Consider the following 12,824-nt stretch of genomic DNA (forward strand, 5'->3'; position numbering starts at 1 on the left):
TTCTATCCCATTTCATCATATTTACTTATTGAAGGGGCAAACGTAGATAAATTTTGGAAATGGAAGAGCTGAGCAACTTTAATGAAGTGGAACTCCACAACTTTCGTCTTTTGTGAGCGACACACCACCGAAAGTCTCAAATTCAAAGTCTATCGTATTGCCGTACACCTTGTTTTCCTCTATGATTCTAAGTGTTGGCCAACTATCAATGACAATGAACGATGCCTCGCGTTAGTGAAAACGAAGACGTTGCACTAGGTCAGTGGATCACATTCGGAATAAGGACATCAGCGAACGATATTAGATTACTCACATGGTGGAGAAATTGCGAGAGAAACATTTTCGAGGAAAGTAGATGAGAAATAACCAAAAGGCTGGCCGAAGCAACAATGATTTTATAGGCTGGACAGTCATTTGAGAGCCTCTTGACTCTACGTGAGCCTATCATCGAGAAAATGGCGCATTCGATCAAGACGAGCCAACCTTGCTACTAAACGAAAGACGGGTCAAAGAAGAAGATACATATTTTAGCTGTCTCTTTGTTAGGTCATTGGAAACTTTTCTCATTAAGATTAAAGGATTGCTGTATGGTTACCATGACATGCTGGATTCGACTAGCAGAACCGACAACCCATCAGATTCGCATCAAATCGACATTTATACGAACACCACAATCACTAAAGTCATTCGACCCTATAAAGCATCTAGGTTTCATAGCCTCATCAACTTCTTAATGATGTCACCTAGAGCAGAGGCAATATCAGACGCTGTCTTACTTCTGTCCTAGAAACGACATAACCGAAAGTAGTTACCCGATGTTGTTTGCTTTCGACACAACAAACACGAAATAAGTAGAACTTCTATTGGATAAGCTGACAGCAAATATTAATGTCCTGTATTGAGAGTCTTGAGTCTGGATCTACTTGATGACAGATCAGGGAAAGTGTCCTCCCACTCCACGGGCTTTGATTTTGGGAAAAGTGCGTATTATAAGTTACTCCCTTTGTTTGCTAAAAACAAGCGAGGAGACTTACAGCGCAGCGTTGAGTTGCGCGAATGAATTGGCGTATCGTTTTCAAAATCTCTGATGTTGAGCGTCTTCCTGTACGTATGAAGCGGAGTAGCTGCTAATGATATACATGGGTTTTTATCGTTTTTTCATGATTGTTTTCCATAGAGAAAGAAATGTCACGAGAATTACATGCCGTATGGAGATTTGTTCCTCATAACCCATTTCAAGAAAAAACAACCTAATAAAATTGGGGACCCCTTGCGAAATCACTTTGTTGCTGCGATCGGGACCATTTAAACCACTCGGTGGGGCAATGGCTATAGGGTAGATATATGTGAACTAGCATAATTGAGTCGTCTCTATGCGAGCATGGATGAGTATTAAGGAATTATGTTGTTTGAAATCGGTTGTTATTTATATGTTCCAGCTAAGACAGAAGAAGGGAAGATTAATCTCTCATGATGCCGTAAAATGTCGGGATACCGCTATCCTAATAGCATGAGATATCATTGTCAAAGCAGGGATGAAACTGCAGGAAGCTGTTGTTTAGAACATTGTCTGGGCAAAGATATGGAAAATAATACCAACTACCACCAAAAAAACTAAAATGATCATCAACGGACAGGAAGTACAGCAGACAAATAAGGAAAGAACTTTAAACATAACTCTCGATTCGAAACAGGCAAGCTAAACACCAGAAGCAGCCAAATGTGCTGGCTCATGAGCAAGAATTCTCGGCTCATCAACAATTGCAGTAATATTAATATTCTAAACGAAGTACCTCGGGAACTCCGGGCATTCCCAACGGACTCCACCATATGCAAGCTGAGCTTCAAGGGGAACTTTACTTTGTGTTTTCCAAGCAGGGCAGCGCAGAAGACTAGTGATATGTTGCGAGGTTATGGCACAGTATTCGATCGACAGATCAAAAATGGTATGCGGAATTTGTGTGATAGTTTTCTCGGGATTCACCAATGTATTCCAACCAGAGTCATTGGCGATACTGGAGGCTGCCGATGGGATCATGCCGAAGACCCAAGCTTAACATAGTCTTTCTGATCAACAGCTAGGCCGCCACTAAGGTCTTCTATTAACTGGCGATATCTCGCGGGCTAGTGGGACAGTGTAGAGACCAGCGGGACAAACTGGATAACATCCTAAAATCACCGTTCTCTAGATTCCGAGTGATAGGAACATAGAGGAGATGAGCGGGCCGACGGATCGACTGAGCGGGACTTGCTCTTTACAAACTCCCGGTGGGTGCAGTCGGCGTTACACTGGCGAATGTCAAGGATAAAGTCTATTCGTACTTCCGCACATCCGCTGACAACAGGTGGCGAAGGTGTTAAATCTAGCTCTGAAGATCTGAATCGGCTAGATTCTACTCCCCTTACCCTTCCCCGAGCAGTCACGTTAAGAGTTTGTGGCAGCAACGCACTAATTAGGTTTGAACGCATCTCTCATCCGGAAACGCACGACACACGTCAATCGCAAACGAGTTATGTTTCATCACGAAAATGCGAAGCCACACAAATCTTTGGTGAGTCGTTAAAAATTATTGGAGCTTAGGTGGAGTGTGCTACCTCATTTAACATACTCGCCTGATCTTGCTTCGTTAGACTTTTATTTCTTCCGCTCTCTTCAAAACTCTTTGAATGGAATAACGTTAAATTTAGATAGAGATGGGGAGAGGATGTAGATAAAAATTGTTAAATTAAAGGATAAGCGGGTTGCTTCTGCTTAGCCGGCTATCGGGTACCAACAAAATGGGCAGAACGATTCAACACAAAAAAGTGTGGCGTAGGCAGTGTAGTATTGGGTTCTTTGGGATTTGATAATAACTAGAGTTCAGTGATATTATACACGTCGCAATGATCGGTATCGGCAATCACTCGATATCCGGGGTAAATCGAATGGGTTCATTTGAATTCAATGGAAACTTAATGGGGGAGGAGGTGACATCCCTAGCCAAGGTCATGTGTATGCATCAAAACAAACTGAAGTTGGAAGGCTACAGGATTTTCAATGCATCCAAGATTTCGTCTGTAGTTGCTGGAGGTATGTCTTCGGCGCTCATTGGTATCATTGGGAAGATTGTTTCCGGATGTTGAGGGAACAATGTCGAAACTATCTCCCACAATATTCTAGGGCACATGATAGGATGGGAACTTTTGCATTTTATTGCCGACATAACCGATTTGTACGCTCCTCTTCATGCATCTGAGTCTGCCTCATCACAGAGTGGCTTGAAGCAATAATTTTTACATTTCATGATGGTCCGCTGCTTTCTTTTGCTTGCCTATCTGTTTGTGTGTCTGTCTGTCCGTCAGACGCATTTTTTTCGGAAATAGTTATAGCGATTGACACTAAATTTGGTAAAAAGATGGGAACTGTGAACGCTCACGCACACAGCGAGTTACATCCTTTTACGTCGAATTTAAGGGGGGGGGGCATACATGCAAAAGGGGGGTGTACATTTTTTGTTCATCAAATATAGCCATGTGGAGTATCAAATGAAAGGTCTCGATTAGTACTTTCCGAAGTTTTGACATTTATTGGAAAGGTGGGGATTGATGAATGTCAATATCACTCAAAAGTGGATACTCTCACGTAATATATGCATATATTACGTGCTACGTACTAATGCAAATGTGCACTCGAATGTCTATATAAGAAATCGACAAAGCCTTTCGTACCTGAAGCGTCTAGCTCCCGGTTTCCCGATTTGTTTATTCAAATCTTTGTCTTTGCATTATGTAATTGGAATTGTTTTTTTGTTGGAAATGCTACTACCACGAGAAAGTTCCAGAAATGAGGGAGTTCTTTTAATCTTTTTGCTGGCGAATTTAGTCTCAATATATGATATATTCAGACTTGGGTTCAGGGTCTTCGACAAATTCAAAATTTCAAGCAATAATTTCTCGCTACGGCAAAGTACACTTTGTTGCATTTTGTTCGCAATATCATATTTAGAGTCTGTAATCGTCTGATCATTATTATATGAATTAATCGTGCAACAACGGATAAATGAATCCCCAACAAGACGCTGAAACTGGCGATGAGAATGGCGCCAAATATGTTCGTATATTGCCTAAAACCAGGGGCCTTCCCCTGCAGAGTGAAAAATACAAAAGCTTGTATTGATCCCGAAGACAGGTAAGCCAATAGGTGAACCAACATACTATAGACCTATCTGCCTTCTGAATACAATAGGCAAGATCATCGAGCGGGTAATCTATACCCGGATATATCCATTAATTGATAGTGCCGGTTATTTATTAAATAGCAGTTTGGGTTCCGAAAGGGCCGGTCAGCGGTTAATGCTACCAAACTGGTTTTTGAGCTAGCCAGAAAAACCTACGACGAAGGGATATATTGCGCACTGATGACTCTTGACATCAAGAACGCGGTCAATTCTGCCAGATGGAACACCATCATCGAAACGCTTATCGCCAAAATGTGTAATAAATGTAATCCATTACTTCCGGCAGAGGAAGCTACTTTATGATACGGACGAAGGGTCGAAGATGTATGTGATAACGGCAAGAGTCCTGCAGGGGTTTGTTCTGAGCTATGGAACTCCATGTATAATGGCGTTTTACGGTTTCCATTAGCCAAACCATCGCAGATGACGTTGAAGTGGTCATAACATCCAATCACCTCGGCGAAGTACAGATATTTGCGAACGAGACTATACGAACCATCAAGTCTTGGCTTAAAGATCACGGGCTGGAGCTTCCCGAACACAAAACGGGGCTGATACTCTTTACAAAGCGGCAGAAACAAAAAACTTTTGAAATTTGCATCGAGGGGAATGGTGTTAGCTCTCAGCCAGCGCTGAAATACCTGAGAGTAACATTCGACTCCAAGCTGAGCTTAAAACCCCTTTTAAAGAAAAAAAGAAGAATGCGGCGACTATCAGCTCAACACTGGCAAGGACGCTTCCAAATGTACGCGGCCCGAAACACAGTCGACGATTGTTCTTCTCGCGAGTCGTCAGCTCTGCACTTTTAGACGCGGCACCAATGTGAGCGTTGGCGATAAAAATCGCAGACAGCTTCAAGCTGCATATCGGTTAAGCGCTCTCCGAACATGTTGCGCCTACCGAACAACATCTTATGAGGCGGTATGCGTAATTGCAGGGATGATCCCGGTGAAGATTCTAACCGATGAGGCAAGTCGCCTGTACGAGAATCAGGAAGCCAGCCTAAACAAGCAAAGTGAGCGTATGCGGTCATTAGCTGTATGGCAAACAACATGGGACCAGGCGAAGAATGGTCGGTGGACACACAGGCTTATACCAGATATAAGTAGTAAGTAGAACCACATTGAGACGGATTACGATTTGACTCAGTTCTTAACCGGACGCGGTAGATACAGGAATTACCTCTATAGGTTCGGTCTAGATGAATCGCCCGGTTGTCCTACGTGTGCAAGTGCAGCCGAAAAGGCAGAACACGTCTTCTTCGCCTGCCCAAGATTTAAAAGCTTGAAACAGAGCTAAATATCCGTTTAATGGCGGAAAATCTGATAAGGTACATGGTGGAATCAAATACAGCATGGGACGCAGTAGTTGCAATGGTGAAACGGATCCACTGGCAACTAAAAGCAGCAGAAGCGCAGCGGAGACATAGAAGGGAAGCTATTGCAATTAACGCAAAGCGATAGCAGCTCGTTTAGAGTGAACAGCTAAGTACTGAACAGCCCCGCGAAGCAATACCAGAACGGTGGTACCGCTGGTAGAATGTGGAGAAAATATGGGAGATTTTAGTCGGTAAGGGTTCGGCATGTGTGTCCTAGATGCCAGATGCGTATCCATGATGGATTTCCTACAGCCAAAAAAAAACAAGTCGGGAAAGCTCGACGCTTCAGGTATGAAAGGTTTTGTTTGCTTCTTCTGTGAGTACATTTGAGTGCAGAACTATCCCATTTGTTGTTGAAGAGAAATTACGCCTGTATTAGAATCGGGAATAATATCATCACTTCCAAGCCTATCATCAAATATTTGGGGGTGGTGATAGACAGGAAGCTCAGCTATAAACAACACGTGCAGTATATTTGCGATAGATTGTCCACTGCTAGTATGGCCCTGGCAAGGATGATGCCGAACATGGGAGGGCCACGGCATACCTCTCGGTTGCTTATAGCCAGGGTGGCGGCCTCAATCATGCTCTACGCGACCCCAGTTAGGAAAGAGGCATTGCAGATGTCAGTTAACAAACTGAGTGCAGGCTACAGGAGGACAGCCCTGAGGGTATGCTCTGCCTTCCGGACTGCCTCAGATGATGCAGCATTCGTCATCTCTGGAATGATGCCGATTGACATTTTGGCAGATGAGATGGTGAATATATACAATGCGAAGCCAATCTCTCCCTTATCGCAGACGATAACCCTGAGAGGAAGAGATCCATAAATAGATGGCAAGAGCGGTGGGAACGCTCGGGAAAGTGTCAGTGGACTCAGAGGCTCATTCCTGCCATCAAGGAGTGGTTGGAGAGACGACACGGTGAGATTAATTATAATATCACCCAGTTTCTCACGGGGCATGGAGGATATCACTAATACCTGGCGCAGGTTTAAATTGGAGACCTCACTCGATTGTCCAAATTGCGATGGAGTCCCAGAAGGCACAGACCATGTATTCTTCCACTGTCCGAGATTTGTGAAAGAAAGGAGGAATTTAGAGGACACTCTAGGAGAGGCGCTACCAGAAAATCTGGTACCGAAAATGGTAGCACATCAAGAAAATTGGGATGCGGTCAACTCCATGATCGTATCTATCCAAACCAGGCTATGAAAGGCAGAGGAGAGGAGAAAAGCACGATCGCGTGCGCCGCGTATAAAAGAAAGGTGACTAAGCTAGGGTGGTTCCGCGGAGCAGGGAGCGAGTCGGGGGTGGTTTTAGTGGGCAAAAATCGCACTCGCTGGTGTGTCCAGACCAGGGTCTTTTGAAGATTTCCACCTCCTGAAAATAAAAACAGAGGCACAGACAGGCAGACATTGAACCGATTTTAATAATGTTTTGTTTTGCAAACGAAACCTTAAAAAGACAGACGTACAGACAGTAAACCGATTTTAATAATGATTTGTTTTACATAAGACCATAAAACCTTTTGGTATTGATACCACTCTTGATTTCAAACCTAAAAGATAAATCTTGATTTAGCAGATTCTCATCGACAAACAAATACCGAGCCCATATTAACCTGTCGCAAAATGTAATTTTACTGTTGAAGAAAGGATGATCCTGAAGTCCTTTACTAAAAACAGTATCATAACAGAAGGGACTGCATCCCAAAAAGGTGCGCAATAAAATGTTCAAAAATATTTCTAATCCATGCCATTAAATTTATCCAAAGTTGAACAATTACTAAGAACGTATACGCAATATTAATTAGCATTAAGCCTGTATCAGTCAAAATTTTATTTAACCAACAAACAAACAACCCTTTACCCAATATATAAGTATATATATATTAAAAACAAATTGTTATGAAAAAAAAACATTAATTATATAAAAAATGAGTATATTTATTATGGCTTTGAGGTAAGTTTTAAAATCATTAGTCTACGTGTGTAGTTGAAGCGTGTTTGCAAACGCATTTTTTATTTTTATCGCGTTTTAGGAATTTCGCATAATTAAAATTCAATTCAAATTTGTGCTTTTTGAGAATGACGGTATTTGTTGCGTTTGATTTTTGGAACAATCTTAATTAATTATTTAAACTTGACTCAGAAGCTTTAGCCTAATCTAAGTTAATCGAATCAAATTTTAAATACTAAACTTGGATCGAAAAAAAGAAAATTAAAATTCATTAAATATTTTTGATATTTGAATATTCTTTGATGTATATTTCTAAAAATTGTGCATTCTCTCAGATATGGTGTCATTTTCTATTTTCTTTCAATGAAAGTTACTTATTTGTTGTTTGATTATATATTTTTTTCTGATTTCGTAGTTCTTTTCCGAACTCTTCTAAAAATTCTTCAACGAATTGAGATTAATCTTGATTAATTTCTCTAAACGCGATCAGGGGACGAAACTTTGTCTAGAGGATGGTTGTTCTATCTAAGCAGGGATTACTAGTTTTAATTGAAAATTCTGTTACAGTCATTATAAATATGTATATGATATTAAAACACTGTATTAGCTGCTATTCATTACAATTTATTAGTATAAAAATATAAAGATATTTGAATGTTTAGTGTGTGCACATGAACACAACAAATAAGTAACGAATATGCCTTCAATAACAACAACTTACTAACTACTGTATGTAATCAATGTCGACGAAAAATGTCATGGAGAAAATATTCGAGATTCAAAGCGATTTCTTTATGTGATTAATTGATTTATTAAGTACTCGTAATTGAGATTCTTCGAAAAATATTACGGAATCTAAGCAAGCGTGGTGATGAAATTGAAAAAGAGTATTAGTCGGAAAATAAGAAGAAATGTGTCTTGTTTCTAAGTAAAAATGTGATAATCTGCAGTGAACGTTGTCCACTTTTACTTCAACAAAACAAAATCTTCAAAATTTCTAATATATAAAAAAATTTACTTTTTTCTTCCCTCAAAAAAGTAATATTTCATTCAAAGATTTTTTTTTTATTTCGATTTTCGATATCTTTTTCTGGTTTAAGTCGCATTGCAAATGTTTTATTCTCGATTAATTGCTTGTCTTTTTGCATATTTTAGTCGTTTTGGTCTTGAGTGTTTGACGTTGTGGTATTGTTTGTATTATTCGCAGTGACTGTTGAGCCCCGATGAGTATCGGGTGCTCCAAAGCTTGTATGACGACGTAGCAATGATCCAAATACTCGACGACCTTTCGATTCATCTGAACTTCTTGATGTCATTGATGCTGTCCTGTAAGATGATCATGATGATGATGATGATATTTTTTTCTGGAGTTTTTTACTTTGATTTGTTTTTTTTTGATACTTTTGATTACTTTAAAATTCATCTTTCTACTCATACGGATTGAGCACCAATAATAATTATTAAAATGAAAATCAAATGTGTTTCTCGTGGGTAGAACAAATACATAATAATATCGGCAAAAATATTGTCGAAAGTTACATCATTTGAAGAATAGAGTTTTAAAGAAAAGTCTGAGATATTTGGATCGTTGCAATGATCATACTAAAGTATACCACACCAATTATGATATAATGCGCTTATTCGTACACTTAAATAAGTAAAGGCACTTGTACCGATTGCTTGAAGCTTCAGAAAAGCAATTTCCCGTCAACCTTTTCAATTCTTAAAAAAATTCTAGAGTCATAAGGCTAAATATAACGACTGTTTGCACTGAAAGCTACCTATTTTAGACATATTCCAGTGAGATATATGTTGTATATAAATAAATAAGTTACAATAAAACAATCAACTAGGGTTTAGTCAGTTTCGTTTAGTTCAGTGTGATCAAATTAGCTATTTTATGCAGTCAATTTGGTAAGGTTTTCAAGTGAAAACGAAAGATCTTTCCTTCTGGCTAAAATTTTCTTTATTCAAGCAAATATTGTATTTTGAGAATCAGTTGTTTCCTTCCTCAGTGTTTATTTCCTTCTGAAAATAAGGAAACAGTGAGGAAAGAAAGAACTGATTCCCAAAATACGGTATTTGCTGAAATAAAGAAAAAATTATAGCCAAAAAAGGAAAATCGTTCTTTTTTCTTTCCAGTTCAGTGTGATGTTTCCAATGGTTAGATCCTAACATTGTATGTCAAGTGTGCAGACTGGGTTGGAGAACGACTCATTTTATCTATGTGGATTTGATGGGAACGAGGTTTGATCAACTAAAAATTGAAACTTTGCTACTAAGTCTAATGCGAGAGTCAGAGGGGCCAACTACTTTTTCGCAGATTTCGTCTTGATCGGGATCTCCTCATTTTAAATTTTAATCTCATTTAATCGAGAGATCAAAAAGTTCCTACTTCCGTTGCGCCACGGATTATTCAACTATGAAGAGCATGAATTGCACGAACCCCTCTTCAAACTTAGTGAAAGAAAATGGCCTTGCGATAAGAGGCTCCTACTGAAAGACTGGTCCCTTAACATTGATTAATGGTCACTTCAATGGATCCAAGTCATGGAAGGGCACATTCGATAGTCAGTGAGAGTCTCATGGAAAAACACTGTGAGAAGCATGACCCTTTCTAGATTGCATTCCTGGATATATGGGAGGCATTTGACCGTATGCTGTACATCTGATGTGCATTGGGGCCGCACCTAGTGCCAGAGAAACCCGTGCGCTAAATTATGAAAAATACTATACCACGATTTCAACAGCAAACTTCGAAGTATGGCAGGTATAACAAAACCGTTCCATTTCTACATCGATGTTACCAAGGACGAGCCCGTTTACCACTCCTTTTTGTTCTTGCCGCGGACACTGTCACGCATGAATCTCACTGAGGTTTTGCTAACGGCACAGAGCAAAGCTGATAAGAAGCAACTTATCGAAAAATGGATTGATTGCCTCATGCAAAACGATCTTCGACTGAATCTGAATAAAACACGAGTTTTTGAGAACCGACCCCAATGAATTAGGCACTGTAACTGTGTCACTAACAGTTACAGTGCCTAAACTCTATCAAACTATGTGTGTATGTTGGATGAAGTACAACTTCCCAACTGGCGTCTTATGTGATTAACGTGTCAACAAACGTCTCAAATTCAAAATCCCCCTTGGCCCTATTCCCTCTATAGTTTCCGAGTGCTGGCTAGCTATAAAAAAATTGCGAGAACCGTCTTCGATGCTATTCTCATGCAATTCGCGTTAAAGAGAACGCACTATCTAAGGTAAGCTTGAACATCGAAATTTATGGGAAGCGCACAAACGATCGACCGGAACAGCGGTGGACTTATTATTGTAAATGGTAGCTGAAGAGCCCATCGATTCCATTTGAACTAAGCCTACAATACAGAAAAGTAGCGAATCTGACCTAGAACATACAGCTCAGTTGTAAAATCAGACAATTCGTCACACCGTGAAAAAATTTGAATTTGAGTACCCTCTTTTGGGTCACGAATCAGGCAGAGATCGATGCTAAGCAAAGAAAGCGCAGTCGCCACAGCGGTTAGTATTGAAGCAGACCCAAAAATATCGATTCGATGGCAAGCAGCTGACTTAGGCATCGTCAGTCAACCCGGTTTATTTTGTGAATGGATTTCGTCCTGTATCCTTATAAAATTATGCTGACACAATAATTGAAGCTACACGACTATAGACACAGCAGTAAGTTCGCTGATTGGGAATTGAAAACCGGGCTTTGTCTGAAAAATCATCTTTCGTACCAGGCCCCCAAAGAATCTACAGACAGTGTCCGTAAAAATCCCTAGCTTCCCTAGGTGATGATTTAGCTTACAGTGACCAGTAAATATTCCCACTATTATGCGGAAGCTACTCTTCATCATCATCATCAACGGCGCAACAACCGGTATCCGGCCTGGGCCTGCCTTAGTAAGGAACTCCAGACATCCCGGTTTTGCGCCGAGGTCCACCAAATCGATATTCCTAAAAGCTATCTTACGTCCTGACCTACGCCATCGCTCCATCTCAGGCATCTTCTTCATCTTCTTCTTCTATCATAGATATTGCTCTTAGAGACTTTCCGGGCTGGATCATCCTCATCCATACGGATTATGTGACCCACTCAACATAACCTGTTGAGCCGGATCTTATCCACAACCGGTCGTGTTATCGGTCATAGATTTCGTCGTTATGGAACTACGGAACCGTCCGTCCTCATGTAGGGGGTCGAAAATTCTTCGAAGGATTCTTCTCTCGAATGCGGCCAAAAGTTCGCAATTTTTCTTGCTAAGAACACAAGTTTCCGAGGAATACATGAGGACTGGCAAGGTCATAGTCTTGTACAGTAGGAGCTTTGACCCTATGGTAAGACGGTTCGAGCGAAACAGTTTTTGTAAGTTAAAATAGGCTCTGTTGGCTGCCAACAACCGTACGCGGATTTCATCGTTATAGCTGTTATATAGGAAAAATTTTCAACGATCTCAAAGTCGGAACCTCCTATCTTTATTGTCTTTGTTTGACCCGTGTGATTCGATGTTATTCATTCTTTTGTGTTTGCCGCTGACATTGCCACCAATTACTTCATCTTGCCTTCATTAATGTGCAGCCGGAGATTTCGCACCGGCTACTCTATCTGAATGAAGGTAGACGGTACATCTCGGGTCGTTCTTCCCATAATGTCGATATCGTCAGCGTAGGCCAGTAGTTGGGTGAATTTGAAGAGGATGTTGCCTCTTGCATTGATATGTGCATCGCGAATTACTTTCTCCAGGACCAGTTTGAAGAGGACGCATGATAGGGTATCCTCTTGCCGTAGACCGTTGTTGATGTTGAACGGTCTCGAGAGTGATCCTCCTGCTTTTATCTGCAGTTTTTCCATTGCTTGCCACAGAAACCTAATCTGTTGCTGATTTGCCTGAAGTGAAACCTCTTTGGTATGGGCCAATGTTCTGGGCGTATGGGGCTATCCGGCCTAGCAAGATATATCTTATAGATTGTACTTAGCAACGCGATACCTCTATAATTGCAGCACTGCACGATATCTCCCTTTTTATATATGGGACAGATAATGCCTTGTTGCCAATCGTCAGGTATTGATTCGCTGTCCCACACCTTGAATATCAGTTGATGAATCGCTTGGTGTAGTTGGTTGCCTCCATATTGTTCTCTACTTCGAAATATTTCAACATAACATCTGTTTGAGGTGGAGGAGAGGCAAAGCCGGTGAGCATTCAGACCTTAGTGGTCCATTGTACTCGCAAAACCTGGTATCTA

The 12,824-nt window shown here is 40.7% G+C and overlaps 1 protein-coding gene across 14 annotated transcripts in view; it reads right to left on the reverse strand.

Annotated features, from left to right (window-relative positions):
• Positions 1-12,824, reverse strand: part of LOC119646814 (septin-7) — a 277,350-nt gene that overhangs the window by 14,632 nt on the left and 249,894 nt on the right. For 12 of the 14 annotated variants that reach the window (XM_038047426.1, XM_038047428.1, XM_038047425.1 and 9 more), the window contains one exon: positions 8,160-8,882. The exons of the other annotated variants lie outside the window; for them this stretch is intronic. In XM_038047426.1, coding sequence (XP_037903354.1) covers positions 8,708-8,882 — 175 coding nt within the window. In that variant the 3' untranslated portion in view covers positions 8,160-8,707. Of the gene's footprint in view, positions 1-8,159; positions 8,883-12,824 lie in introns of those variants that run through there. 14 annotated transcript variants of the gene reach the window in all.

The sequence above is a fragment of the Hermetia illucens genome, chromosome 1 (genome assembly GCF_905115235.1).
Source record: "Hermetia illucens chromosome 1, iHerIll2.2.curated.20191125, whole genome shotgun sequence".
Classification (NCBI taxonomy): Eukaryota; Metazoa; Arthropoda; class Insecta; order Diptera; family Stratiomyidae; genus Hermetia; species Hermetia illucens.